General features: G+C 45.6%; 1 protein-coding gene across 3 annotated transcripts; it reads right to left on the minus strand.

Moving 5' to 3' along the window:
* Window positions 1-959: 959 nt before the first annotated feature.
* On the minus strand, window positions 960-17,325 carry REST (RE1 silencing transcription factor). Of its 3 annotated transcripts, none has more exons than XM_065634564.1 (4): window positions 17,279-17,325; window positions 15,631-16,070; window positions 9,541-9,624; window positions 960-6,439 (listed from the first exon to the last, which is right to left on the minus strand). In XM_065634564.1, exons 2-4 carry the CDS (start codon window positions 16,055-16,057, stop codon window positions 4,740-4,742), a joined length of 2,211 nt encoding a protein of 736 aa, XP_065490636.1. In that variant the 5' UTR covers window positions 16,058-16,070; window positions 17,279-17,325; the 3' UTR covers window positions 960-4,739. The 3 variants fall into 3 exon arrangements, with proteins under 3 accessions (XP_065490636.1, XP_065490634.1, XP_065490635.1); XM_065634562.1 differs by having other exon boundaries at window positions 15,157-16,070; XM_065634563.1 differs by having other exon boundaries at window positions 15,157-16,067; window positions 17,279-17,318.
* Window positions 17,326-21,780: the final 4,455 nt, after the last annotated feature.

Below are 21,780 nucleotides of genomic sequence, written 5' to 3' on the forward strand. Positions count from 1 at the left end.
ACCATGAGCTGCACGGCTCAGAAACCCAAATTCCCACTGACAAAGACCGCTCTGGGGGGCGTATTGCTTATGAGAAAGCATTTAATCAGAGGAGACAAAAGCTCACTTCTTACACTTCTAGGAGCATCCCAAATTGTTCAAAGCTGCAGCAGCTGCATATCCAACTATGCCCACAAGCTCATCAAATGTCATTTTGCCATTATCCCTTGGCAAATAAGAATTGTTCTGTGTTAGCAGGAGGTTAAAAATGACCAAGCACTAGAAGGCAGGTTAGCGTCACGGGCTAATCCAGCTCAGGTTTCAAAAAGGGCCAGACTGGCAGAGACGAAAAGTCACCCTTGCAGCTATACCAGGCTCCACAGCTCCCAAGACATTTTCAATATCTATATAGACAGTAGTGTAGCTATAGGGATGATGAGTGACATCATTTTTATAAATCTACTGTTAATTCCTCAAATGAGGCAGCACCAGAGACCCTTTTGGAACGCAAGAGGAATTGCCATCTGCATTGCCTCTGAAACTCAAAGTTTAAATTCCACAGCTCCCATCAAGTTGCATTTCTTCTCACGTAGCAGGGAATAGCTATCGGGCCCGTCCTGCCCAGTCACAAAGAGGCGCAGCATTAAGTTTGAACCTCCTCCATACACGTCCATCTCCCACCTTGTGCGCTGCCCTCACTGAAGCAGGCAGGGAAATGAATACCATATGTTGAAATAAAAAAATAACGTATTTCTGGAGCCGCTGCCCCTGTCTGCAGTCACGTCTGTGTGCACACACACGGGATCTACGTACTGGCTCCCCACGCCATGCTGGCTTGAGGTTGTGAAGAGCCTTGTCAACGATGCTTGCACCGCTCCTGCCTGTAGTTACAAACGGCTTCCACAGCCATTAATAAGTGGGACATAGAAGCTGCAAGTTCCTTAATAAAGTTTATTTAATCATAACTATACTTAGGAAAAGACACTTGGAAGGGTTAATATAATGCAATTTAGTTTAACTTTATACTACATTTTGGACAAAAGACTTCTTATACATGTTTTAGGTAAAAACAGGACGTACGGTCTGGCTTGTTTTACATCTATTACAAATGTAGAAAAGACTGTCATGCACTACAGTAGAGAGAGCATGAAAAAAATTACCTTTGGTTTAATTCAGAGAATACAAGTATTGCACTGTAAAAGCATCAAACATGGTGCAACTAAACATCATAAACATGTTTCCATGCCAGCTTACAAAAGTTTGTTAGCTAGTGTAACTTCAGAGTGGGGGGAAATATATGTACACACAAAACAATCCCATTAGCTATCTGGATTCTGTTAATATTGTACGCATGCCACATATCTACACAACTGACATTAAAGAAAACTCCTGAATTCGATTTAATACCTTTCAGCTACATTAAATATGTTGAAATCAATTAAATCTGTTGAAATCAATGACGCTACCATATCTCAAGTGGCCTGTCAGTTGTTAAACATTCTTCTTCCTTAAAGGACTAAAGTTCCAATCTAGATAGTCAAAATCCAGAAATAGCAATTACAATACCACGGATTATTAATGCCTAGCTACCCAATTCTAGATCGTGCCTCAGGGCAGTTACTTTGAGTGTATAGATCATGCAGTAAAAGCCCAAAACACCACATTGCTCAACCAAAGGCTGGCAGCCTTGGGCTATCATTGTGCTAATCCTTCCAACCACGTTATCAAGAGGTTGAACACTTGTACAGGTATTATTGCCAAGAAACACAAAAAATGCTAGCATTGGCAAAACCAACACAAAATAATTTAAGAATATTGAAAAAGACTTTTTAAAAAAAAGGCATTGTTTAAAGGGAGATACAGCAATGTAAGACCACTCTATATGGTGGGTTACCTGACCTGCATTCCCCCTCAATTACTCAATATTAGCAATGTCTAATATTTTAGGTACACATAATGCATTACATCCTTGCTGCTTTACCAAAACACACTCCCAAACCTTAGGCTTAACCAAGCAGAGAATTCCAACACAGTTCTACACCAACATTAGGTATTTCAGGGCATTGTTGATGGATTTCAGATAGAAAAAAAAACCCACCTTTTTTTCTTCTTAATCTGTTAATAATTTATTTTCGGTTTCTAATCTTGTGGTAAGAAACACTGTCGAATAGGAGCCGACTGTTATCTTCAAAGAGTTCTTGTCAGATCAAGTGTTGAAACCTTCACCACTTTCCAGAAATATGCAGCACAGTACCTCAGAGAACCACAACTTTGTTTTCAACTCATAGAGAGAGACTGAAAGTCAGTCAACACCATTGTTTTCATTTAAAAGCAAATTAGAAAAATTATCAGGCCAGTCCACAAGTTTATTTGAACATAGCTAAAGTCCTCAATGTCGCTCACAAGATGGCAAAGGCTCTTCGCAAGGATATGAAGGGAGCTATAAAACCTCTACACAGTACTGGAATTCCCAGCATCTGCTCACATTACTCACAAACCATGACATTCATATATAAAAGAAATACTATTATGAAGAAAAAAAATACATCTAAGGCTATTACAACTGGTTGTTCAGGAAAACGATTCAACTAGGTTTATTTTCTTACTGTTTAACATAAATATAGTTGCAACTTGATCTTCAGTTGACAATGATTGTCGCAGCCAAGGTAAGGATTGAACACTAGCTAAGCAAACAAAAACTCACTATACATTATACAATTTATTTCTGCCACGAGGGATGCCTTCCCTCTCAAGTCTTTGGCCTCCTATTACCAATCTCTCCCAAAAGCAGAAGCAATGTAGCATTGTTGCTCTCTATTCATTCAAGGCAGTGGGTTCCTTAGGAGAGGAAGATGATGTGGGGACATGTGGAGAAGAACAGGGTTTATTTCAGAGCTGACACTGAGAGCGAAGTGCTCTGGCAAATAGTGTTGGAGCTCCTCAGCTTCACTCTTCCAGTGACATCTGCCTCCAAATTTGCTTTTCTGGAGCTGACAACCAGAGCAGCTGCCCCCAACTGCTCCCACTGGAAAGGCGGCTCATGACAGTTAGGGGGCTGCACGGATGGGACTGGAGGGGTTTGCTTTTCCCTGCTGGTTTGGATTTTGTTTACATTTTGCCACAGGCTGGCTATAAGCAGTCAGAATGCAATCCTTCTTGTGGTTGTGTGGGCCAGGAATTACATTTGTTTAGAATTAAAAACTCCTGGCGTGACATGTAGACCTGAGATGGCAATCTGATCACTTACATGTTTCTCTCTGCGTGGAAGCAGTGTGATTTTATTAAATGCCACTTGAATGAATAAGGAGCAGGAATTCCTACAGTTTTAATGCCAGGTTTGTTGCTTACCAGTTGATTTATCTTTATTTGTTTTTTTGGTGTGTGACATGCTAGATTTTGGTGAACCGTACTTATATCAGCGCTATTTTTGGGTTTTTTGTTTGTTTTTTTAAGCTCATGAAGTTGGACTGCTGTCCATCACTGAAATTAAAAGGGGAGGAAAAAAAAATCATCTGGACTTGCAGAATCTGCAGACCATTTCCATTGAGAGTGAGTATTTTCCTGTCTGATGATCCCAAATCATAAATTAGAATTTATTACTCTGTATGGGTATTAAAAATATCAGAAGCGGCAGCTCCATGATAAAAATTAACATAGAATAGTGTTTTGAAATTGCATGGGTAACCTTTTCCACAAGAGCTATACAATTTTAAAGCCAGTCAAAAATATATAGCCAAGCACTTCATAATTACAGCAACTTCATGCACAACTAGTAATACCCCAACAAGAAAAACTGCAGTAAAGAGCATCACAGAAAACTGTCATAGGAAACTGTCCCATGGTAAGCAACGAATCTGAACGTTTCCAAGTAAAAAAAACTTACACAAACAAAACCAAACATGCATATATAAAGTGTACATGTACTGCACAAGCGCTATTCCTAACGGATTAAACTGCATAGGTAAAAATCAAAAACAATGTGCAATATTTAAGCCCTTAAAGCACAATAAAAAAAAAAAAGCAGAAATTAAAAATAACAAACTTGCTCCCCCACAACAAAGCCAATTACATATCCTGGTCATTAAGATATTAATCAAGACAGAAGTTCTCCAATCAAAAGTTGGAAGGACTACTCCCAGATTTTGGCTCACCATTCACGCTTAGGGGATCTGAAATGTATGTTCACAATTATAATTATCTTAAACAGTTATGTTCATCATTAGCCAACTTTGATTTGTTTTACAAAGTGCTCTTTTATGTAATAGAAGCTATCTTTCCGGTAGAAAGTCATCAAGTAGTTTAACACTTCAAACATCAAGACACATCAAGAAGAACTCAAAAAAAAAAAGGAGGAAGGGAAGATGGGAGAGAAGGAGTTGGCTGCTAGAAAATAAAGCAACTAATGCCAATGGCTCCATAAACATCCAACTTGTGTACAGGTAGCTACAGTCTTGTTCCTAAAACTCAGTTTATGAAAGAATTGCATAAGCTAATAGCCTAGAAGCTTACACTGACTTTACAGGACACAGCCTCATACACCCTACCTGCCTTCTCTAGTTAAGAGTTCCAATAGTTAATGAGCTCACCATTACACAATAAATTGTCAAAAAATATTTTCAACTTAAAAAAAAAAAATCAAAAACCCAATACAGACACTAAAGCAAACTGTGTTTAAAAAAAACCCCTAATAAATCTACAAAATCTGTACATAAGCTGTATAAGATCTTACAAAAGAAGATTCCCGCGAACCACAGCTATTTCTACTCCTGCCCTTTTGTTGCCTTCTCAAGATAATAGACATTGACTAAGTGGCGATTGAGGTGCTTGCTGTATTCACCTTCCTTTTTAAATGATCGGTCACAAAAAATGCACACATAGTTCTCCCTGGCCACTGTGGTGTCTGCAGCTTCTTGTGACTTCTTTGGACTTGTCTCCTCTTGTACAGAGCGAGTGCCATTTAAACCCGAGTCATCGCTTCCTTCTGATATGTTGTCACTTATGTCGCTGCCTTCGTGGCTGTGGATGCCCTCATCCTCATCTATTTCCTGAGATTCATTCACTGCTGTGTTATCCGGAGATGATAAGGCCAGAGCTACTTTAGGGCTCTGCGTACACCCTTCTGGGGTTGCAGGTGCCGGCACGGCATCCCCCGTGGGCTCTGTCCCTGGCAGGCACGTCTTGGTCAGGTCCATTGGGTCCGAGTGACCCACAGTTTCTGCCACACAGGTTTCCTCTGGCTCCTGCTCAGGTGCCAGATCTGGTACCACATCCATGGGCACATCCAAGCTTTTTTCAGAAGACACTGCATGGGAAGACTCCTCAGAGCAAGCGTCTTCCCCTCTGTCCGCCTTTCTCTCCTCATTTTCAGCAACAGTGCCTTCGCTCTCCCCTGCTGCAGCAGGCATTTCTTGGTCCTCTACCTCAGCTCCTGTGTTTGTATCCTGAGCTGGCAGACAAAGCTGCCCTGGGTCTTGTGTGCAGCTTCCTTTGGGATGGGTGCTCTCCCCCTTGAGCGCAAGGCCACCACCGTTGTTTAACATCGCGGTGTCAGTGGTATCTTGCTCCTTCTGGTTGCTGCCCTCAGTCTCAGGCTTCATGCTTCCATCCTCTTCTGTGGTAGGACACTGATCTGGCATCTCCTCGTCCTCGATCTTCTCCTGATCGAGTTTACTGCTTTTCTTACTGTGCTTATTTTTCAGAGCTTTCTTTTTTCTGTTTTTCTTGAGGCAAGAATTTTGCTTTTTAGGCTCCTCCTCTGGTACAACATCACTTTTCTGAGCTTCCTGGCAGTCTCTGGGTTTAGTTTCTGCCTTCTTTTTCTTTTTTGTTACTGCTGAGGTATCATTTGCAGGCTCTTGCTTTGAGGAAGTTACTTCAGCCTCTGCCTTTCTTTTGATCTTCTTTGTTTTACATGTTTTCTCAGTATTTTTCTCAGTTTTAACATCCACCTCCTTGTTTTCTGAAGCCGATTTCCGACTTCTGGTTGTCACCTGGCCTGCAGAAACATTGCTCGTTGGCTTCTTTTCCTTTGCTGAATAATCTTTTTTCTCCACTTTCACAATTTTCTCGGTTTTCTTTGCAGCCGAATCCCCTTTCATTTGTTCCTTCTCTGCTTTGTCATTACTGCTTTCAGAAAAGTCAGCTTCGTTCTTTTTAGTCCGTAGCTTCACCTTTGAAACATCCATGGTAATATCAGAACAATCCGGATGCCTGGATTTGATGTGATACTGCAGGTTACATTTTTTAGACGCTGCGTAATCACAAACAGGACAGAGAAACTGGCGCGGATTGACATGGAGCTCAACGTGCTTTTTGAAATTGCTGCGGTCAGCTGTTTTGTAGTCACAGTGTGGGCAAGTCAGAGGCTTCGGCCCATTGTGAACCTGCCTTGCGTGACGAGTTACTTCATGCTGGTTTGAGGCCACATAGCTGCACTGATCACATTTGAATGGCTTCTCACCTAAGGAAGGAAGGGCGGAAGGGAATGATGATGATTATTAAGCATGGGAGGTGGGGGAGAAATCACTTCCTGCTAATACAGATACAGAAATATGAAACTCAAAAAAGAAAAAAATTATCCATGCGCCTCTAAAATTAAGTAAAATCAACATAAGAAATCCACAAGTCACAAACACATTCACAAGACACCAAAAACAAAATACAAAAAAGAGAGAAGGGGCAAGGGTTGGGAGGAAGGGGATCCAAAACCAAACAAGCAGTAACAACATCACAGGTTCTGGCTATGCATACATACCGGCAGAGATCTCTCTACAGTAATATTAGCAAATGGAATCCATACCCAACTGGTCCATTGAATGCATTGTAGAAAAATGGAAATGTTAACATTTGATGAATAGCAGTTTCACACAAACTTTTCAAAAAAGTCCAACTTTACACAGATTTAGTATACTTCATGTTTGCATTGAAAAGGAAATGAGGGGGAAAAAGCTATCAAAAGGCAAAGCATGTGAAAGGGATACACTGCTCAGGTGATCTTTACCTCTGGTAATTCGGTTCACTGTTACGGTGTCTCAAACACATGACGCACTGGCTGCAGGCTACTCTTGGCAAGCCAAGATGATGCAGTCCAAAGCCATCATGTTACTACTGAAACCTGCACTTACAGTTTTGCAATGATTCTTGCAGAAGTGTTCCTGAAATGTTCTGTTTAGTGCATGTCATTGCAGCAGAAGTGGCTTTTCATTCACACAATGAAGTTAACAGGAAAAACACTTCTAGTGCAACAACTCAAAACCAGAAATACTGTGCACGTGCAAATTCAGCTTGAAGAATTTGGGACACTCCTACGCTCTGAACCAGCATCTCAAAACTGACCTGCAGAACTAATGCGTGTCGCTTCCTAAGTAGGTTGTAAATCCACTCCAGCCCCTTCTGCTCACGGTATAACAGTACTGCTCCCAACCCTGCACCCCACTGCCCCAACGCTGCCCATACTCCTGCTGCTCCTCTGCAAGCACAACTCAGGAGGCCAGAGCAGCCTGCAGTGAAGACGAAGTCACTGTGACTGTGGTGTCTGTTTGTGTGGCTGCCACACGTCTGATCTGACGCCCCTACAAACTCTACAAAAGGCTGTGCTGCCTCCCTGACAGGAAGGATGGGGACAGTTGTTTAAGAGTCTAGATCACTTAATGTTGGGCTGCAGCATCTCTTTTATGATTTCTTTAGAAGGGCTACTTTGATCTTTGATTCTCTATCATTTTTAGCCTATATTCTTTCCTTCTTTCCTTTTTTCCCCCTTCACTTCCTGGCAAACTTTTCCACAAGTTTGCACTTGATGTGCTTCACTAGTCATCTCACAAATATGGACATTATTGCCTACACTTCAAAGAACAGTTCCACGTTATGTAGAGCGAGGACAAGAACAGCCTCTCTCTTACATGCACTTGAACAAGCAGAGAGCGTTCAGAGGTGAAATGGGGTAACTCAAAGGTTGTATGTGTAGAGTTTGTGTTTGTCACTCCTACTAAATCCAGGGGTTTTGTTGCACAGCAGGAAGACATGTACCAAGATGGCTAAGAATACGGCTGCAGCTGTGAAGTACGCTCTTAAACCACTGTTGTTCACTGTCTGACATTTGAAGAAAGCTCCAGCACCAGTTTGCCTTAAAAGGCCAGCCTGTGAACTGCGGGAGTCCAGAAATTGCTCCAGAAAAGGTTCAGCTGCCTGGGTAATGTGAAAAGACATGCAACAGAAGTTACAGGGGCTATTAATAAAACAGCCCTGATAGCAAGAGTCCCATGTGCACTGTCACGTCTGTCAGCACAGCTTCCCCCTTCCTGCCCAGACTTTTAAGGGCCAAGGGCAGTTCCCACTCCTCATCTCCTTTGGATTTGAGACTTCCTTGCACAGACAGGGGGAGAATAAGATGCTCACGAAATGGTTTCCAGGCTCAATATTGACCACGCCATTTGCAAATTCAAATTTAGCCCAGAGATTTAGCCAAAAATTATTTTTTTTTCTGGAAGCAGAATATTTCATTCACAAAATTCTCAAACCAAAATATGGGCATGTCATTTTAAAGCTGGCCATTTTTAATGGGTCTAAACCCCCCACCACTACAGTTAAAATTGCCTGCCTTCTGGTTTCAATTAAAAGCCTCATCTATTGAAACTGAAAGAATTACAGTTCAGAAGACTTTCACTACTGTTTGCTAGGATTAGGAATTCATCTAGGTCTGGTCAATTCAGATGTTAGCAGACCAAAAGCACAGGCTGAGATTGACCTGAGCTCCCCTAGGAGAGTCACAAAGGACAACTGTGCTTGTTTTTAGCATGTCTATGCTATTACAACTCACAAAAATGCTATTAATTCATTCAAGAAGAGATTCACAAGAGAAAGAGAACAGGAGATGTTCGCAACACCACAGCTTATGACCAGTCATGGGAAACAAAGGCTAGTGAAAACTGCTAGTTTTGCTTTTAGCGCCACAATACTGAGTCGCTTGTGAATACCCTCTGAGTTTGCTCTTTTTCCCTCTGTGTCTCCGTGCCATAGGCAGATACCATTTGCATCTTTCTGTAATACTAAGCAAAAGCTAAGGTTTCCCTCGGAACTCCTGGATGAGATGAGATCGCAGACATCACAGAGGAGACTTTCAGCTGCTCAGAATTTTTCCAGCTTCATTGATTTGAACTGAGTGATGGCAGCAGACAGAAGACAAGAATCTGCTCCTGTATCATCACAATGTTGTACTTGCTACCAGATCACTAGGACTACTAGAGCAGCTGTGTGAACCTCAGAACACATCTTGGAGAGTAAAAGGGAAAGAAGAAGATATATTTCCCTGTTTTCACTTTTATTAATGACATTTAGCATTTCCTTAGCAGATAAAGACAACCTTCCCTGTTAAAACAGGAGCTAAAGCTCAGGCCATACTGGATGACATCTCAGACAGAACTAGGCAGCCTGCAATAAGTGGCCCCACTTGAGCAGGGGGGCTGAACCAGATGACCTCCAGAGGTCCCTTCCACCCTCGACCATGCTGTGATTCTGTGAACCGCCCCCTTTTCCTGAGCCACGCTGCTGCCGCCCCTTACCAACCTGAGTGGGTGCGCATGTGCCTGGTTAAATGGGTCTTCTGAGAGCTGGAATAAGGACACATAGCACATTGATAGGGTCGCTCCCCTGCAAAAACAAACAGCGAATTAGTTACTGAAACACAGCTGATTCCCAAACTTGGTTACCAAGCCACATATATGAGGCTGCCACAGATCCCCAAGTTGTACTGAGGGTACATTATCTCTCAGCAAAAGGACAGTGAGAAGCATATGCCTAAGCTGGACCAGTGCAACGTGTCATGCCTTATGAATGAGGGTAGTGAAGTGGCAGAACATGAGAGGCACATCTGCATGTCCACCTGGGGTCAGACGGTAACCTCAGGCAAAAGGTGATGAGGACAGCCACCTTTAGCAAGCCCTGCACCACCAGAGCTGACCTTCCTACAGTATTTTCTCCCAGCACTCTGAAGATGCACCAAAGGTACGGACCCTTTAAGAAACTGGGTATGTTCTTGCTTCATGTTACTCCTTACCTGAAACCTACATGTTTAATTTGGATCAAGATGGGGAACAACCAACCGTTCAGCGTAGACCTGCATTTGCCAGAACACAAGTGCAGATAGAGACTGGTTCCCTACTTCCAAAATTCTACTGGCAGAGTGAAATGAGCTTGGAGTGTGGAAAAGCATGGTGCCCTCCTCAGTGAAACTATGCTGCCAGCAAAAACCCAAGTGTAGCCACAGTATTTATTTTGAAGACTCGAATCCCCCTGCCTGCAGAGTTACTGTTTCTGGAGAACTAATGGAAACTAACCTGTCATAAATTAGGACTCCACAAGGGACCGTTAGCTTGTGTAACTACCAGTACAATGATAATCGAAAATCCTTTACAAGTGAAGACAAGCCCCAAATAAAGGCAGACAGTTTTAGAATTAATATCTGTTAGGCAGGTCCAGATAAGCACCGGGGGTGTTTGCCCCAGGCTGCTAGCACAGCCAGAGACTAGGCTGCCTTGTCTACACTACAACTTGTAAAACCACTTTTTAGTCTCAGGTGGATAGCCCCAACAGAGGAGAGGAGTGAAGCTGGGAAGGGAAGAGTAAGCAACTCAGCTGTAATATTTATTCAAGTCATAGGTGGAATTACACTGCAGTATTTTGCTACATCAGTTGAAGCATACAACAAACATGCTCTCCAAATCTCTGAGACCTGGATGTCAGCAAAAGCTCTGCATACAGGCTATTTGTTCACTTTCAGAGGCATATCTATCTGCAGCAGCAAAGACCTTCATCTGCCAGTATGTGATGAGAGGATCCACTGCAGGCCTTTGCCAAAATAGCAGTAGAAGCCGTCTTTGTAATGCAGACTAATCCCACATTTCTTCCTCCCATCAAACATTTAGACTATTGTTTTGTAGTAGATCAGCAGTTTAAAGGTAAATTCACCCTAACAATCATACCCTCCCTCCCCTTCCAGTTAAAAAAAAGGTAGGAGATTGGCGCAATACACACAATAAGATTAAGTAATGTACAAGGGAGGGGTAGGCCTTTTGTTATAAATAAATGGGGTTTGTTTTTAAATGACTCCTTACAGTCTGAAAATATGTGGCCAAAGGTCCTGGAATATTCAGTCCTGTCTTCTTCCCATTACCTGAAATTTTATAACTTTAAAAGTTACCTACAATGCTAGGAATGTGGAAGAGGCTTTCTTTCAGGTATTTTATATAGGGCATAGCAACAAAACATACTAGATTTAAAGTATGATGAATGCAACTAATTTAAAATGTGTTATTGTCACTTGAGAATTAAATGCCTGGCTACATTGCAAGGGCTGTTTTATAAAATCCTATTCTCCAAAGGATTTTTATTGTAATTTTACAGGCTCATTACATGCAAAAAAGCCACCAAAAAAACCTCTCCACAAGATACTTAAAGAATAAGCCCCCAACTAGCAAAAGTTTAAGCAGACACTCAATTCTACGCAAATGAACAGGCAGACCCACATCAGTGAACGAGTTTATGATCATCTCTTTATAAAGTTTTCTTGTAATGCTATTAGAAGTTCTGTCTGCTTGAAACAAAACTGTTTCCATTGAACTTCCAACACAGTGGCAAGCAAGAAAGATCCCCTATGAAAACCTAAATTACAAAAAAACCAGACAGCCCCAAGTTAGGCACGGAACACTGGGACTTCCTGAAGTAGACGTCTTAGATATAGCCCTACAGATGATTTTTAATTATGTTTTCTAGAAATTGCTTCTAACAAGTAAAATGGAAAAAATTGAGAACAATGCTGCACTGTCTTGCACGTAGTATAGTTCCAGTGGATAGCTGATGAGATAAATCAAGTCAAAACTTGGTCTAACATGTCTAATGAGCACATACAAGTCTAGGTAGATCTGTCCCTAGGTAGATGTCCCTGACACAAAGGGTCCTTTCTGCCCCCTTAGCTAACGAAGGGATGGCCCTGAATATCTCCAGCCACCCCCTCCTGGGCAGCAGACAGGCTCTTCCAGGTGTAGGTCTCCCAGCTGACAAGCTTATGACCGTCTGCAGGGTCCTTAAATCACCCCTCTGCACAAGGTCCCTCAGATTTGTCAGCAGCCTGCCACACAAGCACTGTCATAAGCTGCAGGTATCTTCCAGGGTGGTTTCATGGACACCTCCTTTCCAACACGGATGGGTCCAACAGGCAAGCAGACAACCTCCGCCTGCCCTTGCGTGGTCCGCAAACCTGTGAGGATGGGTATTTCTCCCACCATGCAAGGTACTAGCAGGCAGCCCCCTCCCTGCTCCTGGCCATGTGCTCTGGCAGTTCTGTGTGTGTCCTTAGGAACTCGATTCAGTTCACTAACCAGCAGAAAACCAACCTGGGGGAGAGGAAAGGAATGTATTACTGCCATTTTAGTGAGCTGAATCAACCAGTCTCAGGATATGGGGAGAAAGCTGAGACAGCCTTCCTCCAGCAGCAGCGGTACAGCATTTGATCCTGTGAAACTGCACGCTGTGCAGAGTCAGTGTTTCAGAAAACTGGATGGCTCAAACACAGCAGAATCCAATTACCCGCAAGGAGGCATTTTCCCACACAGAAAAAAGCAGGTGAAGTACAAAACATAGAAGAAAGAAAAAAAGTATCTATCCAAAGTTATTTAACCTATTAGCAATCAGGAAACCAAAGAAACAAACCATTCCAACTTTCTTAACATTCTAGAACAGGAATAAAATGCAGTATGTATGTACCCCTCTCATCTTTTTTCAGCAATTATTTTTCTTAAGTTTTAAATGAAAACTAAAGATATTTTTGTATTATTCAGACAGTTTTTGTTAAATTCAGTACTGTTATATGTTAACAGTCTCGAAATACTTTTGACTATAAAATATCTGTGGTGTCTTTTTTTTTTTGGGGGGGGGTGTTTGTCTGGGGGTTGTGTGCTGTGGTTTGGTGCATTTTTTAAGGTAAATGATTACACATTAATACCAGCAGAAACATTCAGCCTGGTGCATATACATATATATATATATATATACCTGCCAGCAGTTTACTCATTCTTCTAATACTCTTCCTTTAGCTTTAACACTCTCCCCCACAAAATCAATGTTACTGCAAACAAGGCACATTCTTAAATGAGACTACTAACATATGTGAAAGACTTTTATCAAGTGAGAACTGGCTGAAAGATCGTAACTTTTTACTTGAGAGGTAGCAAAGAACTAACAGGATGGACTAAAAAATGCTGAAATCAAAATCACTCATTTCAGCTTAATTGAAATAACAAAAAGACAAGGCAAACTAGAGAACCAGTAACCTTGATTGCACCACTATTTTTAAAGGAGAGAAGAGGAACTGGACAATATCCTCCACGGCTTAACAGGATTGACTTTTTTTTTTAAATTTAATACAGCTCACTGATAAATTGGTCAAATGCAGTTGTAACAGAGCACTTCCTCAGCAAACATGCTTTCATGGTTAGCTCCTGTAGAACTCAACAAGAGCTTTCAGAGATCAGAGTGGGGACCTAATGTCATGTACAAACACAAGCAGGGATGAATTTAAAGTCGAGACAAATGTAAAACAGACAGGTACCACAGCACGGGCTCATGTTTAGTCATGAGTTCCCCAGATGATTTATTTAGTTTTCTCCTATTATTCTGTTATTTTTAGCTGGTCTCTTTCTTGTTATCTCCCACAATACACACAAAGAAAAAAACCTGGAGGATAAAACACACCATTTTCCTAACACCACTCACAATAATCTTTGTTTACTTGTTTAGGAAAAATATATTTAGGCAGGATTGATTTTTAAACTGATTGCATCCTCTATACAACAGCACGTGGCTATTATTAAGGGAAGAATATGTCTTAACATACTAAAAATCCCAGCAGACCTTCCCAACCCCATCAAAGCAGATACTAAAGATGCCAAACACAAACTTCTGCACAGTTGAGCTCAAGCCCAGCCCAGAGGCCGCTGGAGCCCAGCCGTCCAGACAGCTGCAGACAACTGAACTGAAGCCTCCAAAGCATTCATGTCACCACTGCGACAAAACATAACTTCAAAGGAGAAATTCCCCAGTGTTTTGCTCAGTCGGCACAGCCTACAATAAAGGGGAACCGAGTCAGGTCAGCACACTAGAGGATGGTTAGCAAGCCTGCCCTCTCCTCAAAAGCCTTGACAAGGTGGAAAGAAAAGCTTCTGAGAAGCTGCAAGAAAGGTCTGAACTGCCCTCCCACTTCCACAAAAGGGATCAGGAGGCAAAGCAACTGTACCTCCCTGCCCGAAGAGGTGAGGGGGCTACAATGAGGTGGCTGTACTGGCCCCTTGCTGGTTTTGGCCTTGGGCTAGAGAAGTCTCAAGTAGGGCTACACTGTAGGACTCCCCATGCGAGAGGCTGGTGAGACTCTCTGATACCAAGCAAGGTGTTTCCTAAATCACCTGCAGCCCCAGCGCACAGGATGGCAGCAACACTGACTGTCCTCCGATTCCACTTGGTATAAACCAGAGTAGAAAGGGGCCTCTCACACTTTTCCTTGAGGTTACAAACTGACATTAGGAGAAGATGGGAAATCAGGCCAAAGACTCCCTCGAGGGCTTCCTACGGGCCAACAGAAGTATGTGTCTACTTCTGGCTACTGCAGTGATGCAGACCTTGGAAAAAAACGAGGCTCCTGTACATTAAGAGAAATTAATTCACTAGAAACATAACTGCTGACTTTGTAGATGCTGGAGGGCTCCTTCACATGTGTCTATCAGCTCTTTCTTCTCTGTAATTACCACTTAGTCAAGTTTCACCTCAGCATGAAGGCACCATTTTCAAAACCACCTATGTGATTTAGGCACCTTTTGTCAACCTGCTTGTTTTGTTTTTACAGTACATCAGGCTTTCTTATTATAGAGCCTGATAATCATCACAGGCACACTTTGTCACGCACTCTTCAAAAAATTAGGTCCTCTTGGGACCCTGAAAGATTTTCTCAGTCCTCTAGGACTACAGACTGGAGCTCAAACCAAATCCACACTTCTACAGTAGCAAAGACAAGAGAGTGCAGAACTTTATCGGGGTGGAACGAACGCTGCAAACTGAAGACTCTCAGCTTGCTTTGTTCATGACAGTTTCCCAGCACTCTTAACACGCCTAAATAAAAAAATCTGAAAGACTCACCAGTGTGAGTACGAATATGTTGAATATAATTGTTCTTCCTGTCTGAAAAATAGGAGCATTGTGAGCAGGTATACACTTTCCGGGGAAAATGATTTCGTAGGTGTTTCTTCCAGTGATATTCACTGACGGTAGTATACGTGCATATGGTACACTTGTAGACTCTCTCGTTTTCCCCTGCTTTGTTGTGGTGCTTCAAGTGAGCCAGATAGTGATCATATCTGTTAGTGTTATAGCCACAACGATCACAACGGATTGGGCCCTTAGAGAAATCCACCTCTTCTGCAGTGCAAGAATCAGACTCCTTCACCTGGGCTTGCTTTTCTGCATTTTCTTCCACAAAGAATTTCTTAGCACTGTGAACCCTGATATGATGTACAAACTCCTTTTCAGACTCTGCCTCGTACTGGCAAGGCTTACAACGGAACGGTTTGCTCTTCAAGCTCTTACACTTGTCCTCTGTGCTTTCTGGAGTACCTGGTGCTTCCAATGAGACGTCTTTGTCCACACTGGGAGTTTTAGGAGGGGAGCAAGCAGACGGACCTTGGGTTTCCACACTAGGAACTTCGAGAGAGCTTAATTCCTCATTTTCAGGTGCCTCGCGGTCACTCTCTGCAGCCTGGGTATCTTCCATACCCTCTCCGTCACTGTCTGAGAAGTTGCTGTCCCCCACTGTTGTCAGTTCTGCCATTTGTCTCTCTTCTCCAACCAGGTAATCACAACAGTTACCATTGACTTCTCCTGTCAAGGCCACGTTTGCCAACATAATGAGCTGAGGAGCTGCCAGCTCAGCTTTAGAAAGGTCGTGCAAGTCATACATATCACTGGACAATCCCATACCAATATTAGCACTGCCAGGAAAGAGGCTGTTCCCACCAGACTGTCCCAGCACTTGAGTTGCCATGGCAGTAATTCTGCTGGAAGAGAAAAGGGACACCCATAAGCACCAGAGTTGCGGAAAAGCCTCCTCTGCTTTGTGCTGTCCAAGCAGCCGTCCAGTTAACACCACAAAATTAAACCTCTTTGCTGAGGCATTGGGGCAGTGGGAGGTCGAACCCGGGGTGAGCCACTTCTCTGCTACCAGAGACCACGCTCAGCCCCGGAGGGCAGGCGGGGGGGTCCTTTTGCTCTCCCAAAAGGGCTGTATGGTTCCACCCTATGTGTGCTGCAGGACCCCAGCGGGTGGAGGCCGGGCCGGGGGCACTGACAGCGGGGTCCCACGGGGCCCAGGCCGGGCTACGTGCCGCCGAGTGCCCCCCGCCGGGCCGGAGCGCTGTCCGCTCACACCGGGCCCCGCCATGTCAGACACCGGGGGCGGCGAAGGCGCCCGCGGGTGGGTGCTGAGGCCTCCGGGCCCCGCCGAGGGCCCCCGCCCGGCCGCCGGAGGGACCCCGCCGGGCCCGAGGCCGCCAACAAAAGGGGGCGGCTCGGCCCGGCCGCCGGCCCCCCCCGCGGCCCGGCGCACATCCGCCAGGGGAGGCGGGGGAGGCGGCCGGGGGAGCCGGGCCGGGCCGTGCCCCCGCCGCCGCCGCCCTCCCTCCTTGCCAGGCATGCGGCCATTTTCTGCCTGCCCACACAAAGCGGCCCTCCCCGCGCCGCCCGCCGCCGCCCCCGGCTCGCCCGCCGTGGCCGGGGGACCCGGCCGGGCACGGCCGCCCCCCCGCTGCCCTGCCGCCGGCCCGCGGGGACGGGAGGCGAGGGCTCGGCTCCCTCCTGGCCCCGCGACGGGCAGCAGCGAGGGAAGCGGCTCGGCACGGGCAAGGTCACGGCGGCCGCACCCAGCCGGTGCCCGGCGGCGGGAGGGCGAGCGGCCCCCCAGGCCTCCGCCCGGGCCCACGGCCTCGGGCTGCGCCCGGCCCGGCCCGCCCGGCGGCGGTATCGCCTTCCGGCGGCGGCGAGGCCCGGCGAGCGCCCCCGCGGCCGGCGCGGCGCAGGCGGCAGCCGCGGCTCCTTAGCCGTGGTGCTGATCCCCCCGCGGCCCGGCCCGCCCCGCCGGGCCCGGCCGCCCCCACCCGTCCGCCGGCCGCAGATCAGCCCTGGACAGCGCCTCTCGCCCGCCCGGCCCGGCCCGGCCCCGTTCCCCCCTCCCCCGGGCCCGGGTTCCGCCGGACCCCGCCGCACTCACCGGCGGCGCGGGGCCGCCCGGCCGCGCGGCTGCTGCGGGGCGCGGGGCGGTGCGCGCGGGGCCGGGGCGCGCGCGAGGCGGGGAGGCGCTGCTGGCGCGGCGGGAGGCGCCGCGCATTCCAGCACACAGCGCACAGCACAGCGCACAGCACGGCACAGCACAGCGCGCAGCGGCGGCACCGCCCCGCCCGCCCCCACCGGCGCCGCGCGCCCCGCCCCGCCCCCGGCCGCGAGCTGGGGCGGGGGGGCGGTGCGGGAGAGGCCGGGGCCGAGGGGCTGACCCGAGAGCAGGGGGCGGCGGGGGCAGCGGGGCTGCGGCAGCGCTGGGGGCTCCGGCGGCGGGGGGCACGCGGGGGGCCGGCAGGGCGAATCCACCCGCGGAGAGGGTTCACCCTGAGGAGCCGAGCCAGCACCGGTTTGCCCGCGCCCCGCTGCGCTGCCGTGCTCGCCTGTGCCCCGTTCGCAGAAGATAAAGCTCAACTGGCCATCTCACGGTTCTGCCCACGGCGGCCGCGGCATGGGCCAGGAAGTTAAGCAAGTGAGCATTATGTAAATTGCCCTTAAAATGTAATGCGTTTCAAGCAATCGTAGGACCCCCAAGCCCATAGTGACTCCTCTTTGTGCCAAAACTAGAAAAAAAAACAAACAACAAACCACCGACCAGTTGCTGTTGCGGAGCCTGGCCGTGCACCCGCTTGCTGTGGCAGGTCTCTGTAACAGGCAGCGCAGTCGTAGTTCTATCAACAATAAATTAGGATCCTACATGAGGAACCCAAACTCTTCCTGGCCATTCTTTTCTTCTCTTGGGCACTCGCGTGGCTCCTTGACGTTAATATCTGAAAAGCCACCTTGGGCCTGAAATCCTTCAGGTTGAGAAGACTTGTAAATCTCAAACCTTTCAGCAGGAGCCACGTCCGTAGTGATCTGACATCACTGGGAGGCTACAAAAAACCCTCACCTTGTTTCATCCAGGCAACTTCGAAGTGAGCCGGGCATTCGGTGCAGAGATGGAGGCAGCCGCCCCGGCTGGCAAAGCAGAAACCAGGGAAAGCAAATGGTTTTTTTTCTACATACAAAAATAATCAGAGAATTCAAACTACGAATCATTGAAGGCGCATAAAGATATTTTGTCAGATATCTAAATAGGGAATCTGAGAGGTATCGCTGATTCGTTCCTGTTTAGTCTGTATCCCAAATGCTGAGATTTTAGGACTCACCCCAAAGTGTGACAAATACACTTGCGGATGGTGAGTAACAGCCTTCCCAGCTCACACAGCAGAGGTTTGGGGTGCACAGGACGGGCCTTGCCACCCCTCCTTTCCAATCCATCTGTGACAGGCACGCGCCATTACCCGTCAGTTTAAAACACCGTCTTGAGTCAGCTCTTTGCGTCTGTTTTTCAGTGTCTGATGAAGACTCGTGGTGATCTGGGTTTTATGCTGCAGGGATTTTTTTCAGGAAAGTGTAAAAGTGGATTCTCACACTACTTCAGTGCTTTCTTAACTATAATGTGGCACTTCTAGCTTTCAGAAAGCTTCTGAGTAAAACTTAGCAAAGCATATAAATAACCTAAGAAGCTTTCTTTCAAAAAGGCTTCATTCTCTAAGTTGTTTTAAAGGAGTTTTAACCTTTCCCACCTCTTTTGAAAAAAAATATAAACACCCTTTACAGGTTACATTACTAGAAGAGTTTCCTCATTGTATAATTTTCTTTTTATTTTATTTTTTGGATAAGATTAATGCATCAGCTGTTACAGAAATGCCAACTGTGCTTGCAAATCTTCCCAGCTGGCCCTACTTATGTATTTCTGGTTCCCAAGGGCAAGCTCCTTTCTCCAGCCTCCATATTCACCTGCCTGTGATTTTCTTCATCCAGAAGAGGAACTCTGTAATACAGGTAGGATATGTTATGGATTTCTTCATATTTATATTTATTATCACAGAATCACAGAATCACAGAATGTTAGGGATTGGAAGGGACCTCGAAAGATCATCTAGTCCAATCCCCCTTCCAGGGCAGGAACACCTAGGTGAGGTTACACAGGAAGGCGTCCAGGCGGGTTTTGAATGTCTCCAGAGAAGGAGAATCCACAACCTCCCTGGGCAGCCTGTTCCAGTGTTCCGTCACCCTCACTGAGAAGAAGTTTCTTCTCAAATTTAAGTGGAACCTCTTGTGTTCCAGCTTGAACCCATTACCCCTTGTCTTACTGTTGGTTGTCACCGAGAAGAGCTTGGCTCCATCCTCGTGACACCCACCCTTTATATATTTATAAACATTGATGAGGTCACCCCTCAGTCTCCTCCAAGCTAAAGAGACCCAGCTCCCTCAGCCCTTCCTCATAAGGGAGATGCTCCACTCCCTCAATCATCTTTGTGGCCCTGCGCTGGACTCTCTCCAGCAGTTCCCTGTCCTTCTGGAACTGAGGGGCCCAGAACTGGACACAATATTCCAGATGAGGTCTCACCAGGGCAGAGTAGAGGGGATGTTATGTATTTATTAATATTTGAAAGAGGTTGCCCTAAAATCTTCACCCGAGTTTCCTTACCAAAGCGTCACGCTCTTGCAACCTCTGTGTGTCTTTCCCCCTCCTTCACTGCTCTCAGAATAATTTCCCCCAGTTTGGAGTGGGGTGCTTGGACCACAGCTGTGCTGGGATATTAACAGAGGCTACAGCTCTGAGCCACTCTTCAGGCAGGGGAACTTGAGCGCATGGGAGGACAGATTCACATCAAAGCTTTGCCTTTCCAAAAGATACAGATGTGACTGACTCAGACTACTTGGCTCTGAAAAATCTAACCCAACTTTCAGTCCAGTTTCCGAAAGTGGTTTCAACATCGCTGCTGTCTACCCCTGTTCCTGAAGACCTTGCCTTATGCGCAGACAGCTCTTCGCGCAATGCTCTCCTTATCCCAGCCCAACACAAAAGATGCGCTCCCTGGTGAAAAGCTCCTTTGAGCTCTAAGCTGAACATTGCCCTTAAGACAAGTCTGAGCCATTCACAAACCCCCTTAAGTCTGGCGGCTGCCCTGTCAGATTTATAGGTTAAAATTCAAGTTACACCACTCCTTAGCTGCGCCAGCAGTCAAGTGGTGTTAGTTCTCCAGTGCTTTCCAAAAAATCCCACATGTGCACCCCAAGAAATCTTAGCGGAACACGGAAGTGGCTGCAGCAATTATTTTGCGGTCGGGATGCTTTCAAGCAGCTTGAATGTAGATAATTCTGCAGTGAATATGTCTCTTGAAAGAAATGATCCACATCAAAGCCTGTAATGTCTGCACAAAAATGCGATAGTAAATAAAAACTTCTGCCAAAACAAGAAACTTGACGTTAACACTAAGATGGATTGTTTCCATTCTGGATCAGCTGGGGAGCCAGGAGATGAAATTGTGTTTGTAATAGAAAGCATACTTCAATATTAACATCCATCTGTTATAAAAACACAGACGCTCCATTTAGAACTGTTAAAGCATTTTAGATGACTTGAGGTTCCTAAGGGAACTTAGGTTCTTTCCTTTCTGTATAGTTTCACAATTGGATTTGACATAAGTGTCCTTTTAGGTTCATTCCCTGGAAGCATTATTTTTTTTTACCATGTGGTTTTCCTCATCTGTTTTTTTTTGTTGGTTTTTTGGGTTTTTTTAGTGACCAGATTGCTTGGGCTTCTCTGAAAGCACACTATTAATGTTATCTTAATAATATTTTTGTGTTTATCACTTCATCAGAGATCTCTTTTGTCTTTCAGAAACCAGCCTGACCAGATTTCTCAGCTTTTGAACTCTGCAAGTACGCCAATTTGCTGTAACTGTCTATGTTAATGTTGTAAAAATGTGTTTATGGTTCCAGTGTTCTAAACAACTTAAATATTAATTGCTTCATTGCCAGGAAAATAGACCCTACAAGCATTTGCTTTAAAAATACAATGTAAGCTCTGCTGAATTTCTAATAAGCTATTCAGAGCCTCAAACAACACACACGCTTTGCAGTATTGTGCTCTGAGACGCTTCCCTTTTGGTGCTAGTGGAGAAAAGCATTGCTGGCTGGCTTAAAAAGCTCTCCATTTGTTCTGTTTTGCATCATTTGCTACTGATAACACATCTTGTGTTTGAAGGTCAGATGGGCCAACATTTCAATCCATAGCAGCATCACTTGCATTTCAGAAATTCTGGCTTTAATCCTTTTTAAAAAGCTCTTTCTACAACTTTCAGAAGATGTGGGTCTCATAATGACAGGAATCGAGCATTTTTTTTTTCAGATAGTCAGTAAAATTTTCGGAATCATAGCCATTCCACTGTGGCACCTCCTCCCTCCTTCTAGCATGACGGCTTCTGCATCTGTGTGGTGAACGGGATCAGTAAAACAACACATGTTCAAACTGCCTCTCAGAAAAGCTGCTCTTTGGTCAGCAGCACTGGCTTATCCCACCTTGCGGCCTCAGTGGAAATGCCATGTTACCTCTTCTGCCTAAAAATGAAGGTAATGCAGGGTCAGTTTTTGGGAATTCCA

Source organism: Caloenas nicobarica, chromosome 4, assembly GCF_036013445.1.
Source record: "Caloenas nicobarica isolate bCalNic1 chromosome 4, bCalNic1.hap1, whole genome shotgun sequence".
NCBI classification, from domain to species: domain Eukaryota; kingdom Metazoa; phylum Chordata; class Aves; order Columbiformes; family Columbidae; genus Caloenas; species Caloenas nicobarica.

What these genes read in the sequence shown, in the direction of transcription:
- REST (XM_065634562.1), bottom strand. Translation starts at nt 16,057, where the DNA reads ATGGCAACTCAAGTGCTGGGACAGTCTGGTGGGAACAGCCTCTTTCCT. An exon ending in ACATATTCGTACTCACACTG is followed by an intron (nt 9,625 to 15,156) that starts GTGAGTCTTTCA and finishes TTGTTTTTGCAG; the next exon opens with GGGAGCGACCCTATCAATGT. An exon ending in GCACATGCGCACCCACTCAG is followed by an intron (nt 6,440 to 9,540) that starts GTTGGTAAGGGG and finishes TTCCTTCCTTAG; the next exon opens with GTGAGAAGCCATTCAAATGT.